Here is a 531-nt window from a genome sequence, read left to right as displayed (position 1 = left end):
CCCCCCCCTTCCAGCATCCCCCCGCGGCCCCGGCGCTCACCTCCAGAGCTTGCCCAGGGTTTTGCTGAGCTCGGCGTTGTGCAGATGCGGGTACTGGTCGGCCAGCTTCCTGCGGGCCGCCTGGGCCCACACCATGAAGGCGTTCATGGGTCTCTTCACGTGGGGTTTGTTTTTGCTGGATCCGTTCACCCGGACCGGCATGGGGACCAGGGTCCAGTCGTAGCCCTTGAGCACCTGGCTCACCGCCTCCCGGATGCACACCGGGAACTTGTCCTCGTCGCTCTCCTTCTTCAGGTCCGGGTCACCCTTGGGGAAGGTGTTTTCTTGGGGTCTGGTGTTCTCCGTGTCCGAGCCGGATCCAGAGGGGCAGGGGGACCCGGCGGGGTCCTCCGACATGGTGGGGCTGGGGGCGTCGGAGATGCATTTGTCCTGTTCTTCTGTCATTTTCATGAAGGGGTCTAGGAGATTCATGCGAGAAAGTGGCGGGGGGGGCGGGGGGACAGGGGATGAAAAAAACTTAAAAAAAAAAAA

The 531-nt window shown here is 62.1% G+C and overlaps 1 protein-coding gene across 1 annotated transcript in view; it reads right to left on the bottom strand.

The window, feature by feature from the left end:
- SOX9 (SRY-box transcription factor 9) overlaps positions 1-471 on the bottom strand; it is a 3027-nt gene extending 2556 nt beyond the window's left edge. Inside the window, exon 1 of the mRNA XM_009646164.1 lies at positions 40-471. Coding sequence (XP_009644459.1) covers positions 40-471 — 432 coding nt within the window. The remainder of the gene's footprint in view (positions 1-39) is intronic.
- Positions 472-531: the final 60 nt, after the last annotated feature.

This window comes from Egretta garzetta, unplaced genomic scaffold (genome assembly GCF_000687185.1).
Source record: "Egretta garzetta isolate BGI_Z169 unplaced genomic scaffold, ASM68718v1 scaffold19, whole genome shotgun sequence".
Taxonomy (NCBI): Eukaryota; Metazoa; Chordata; class Aves; order Pelecaniformes; family Ardeidae; genus Egretta; species Egretta garzetta.
The sequence above is the reverse complement of the archived record's forward strand: the minus strand, read 5'-3'. Positions and strand labels throughout refer to the sequence as shown.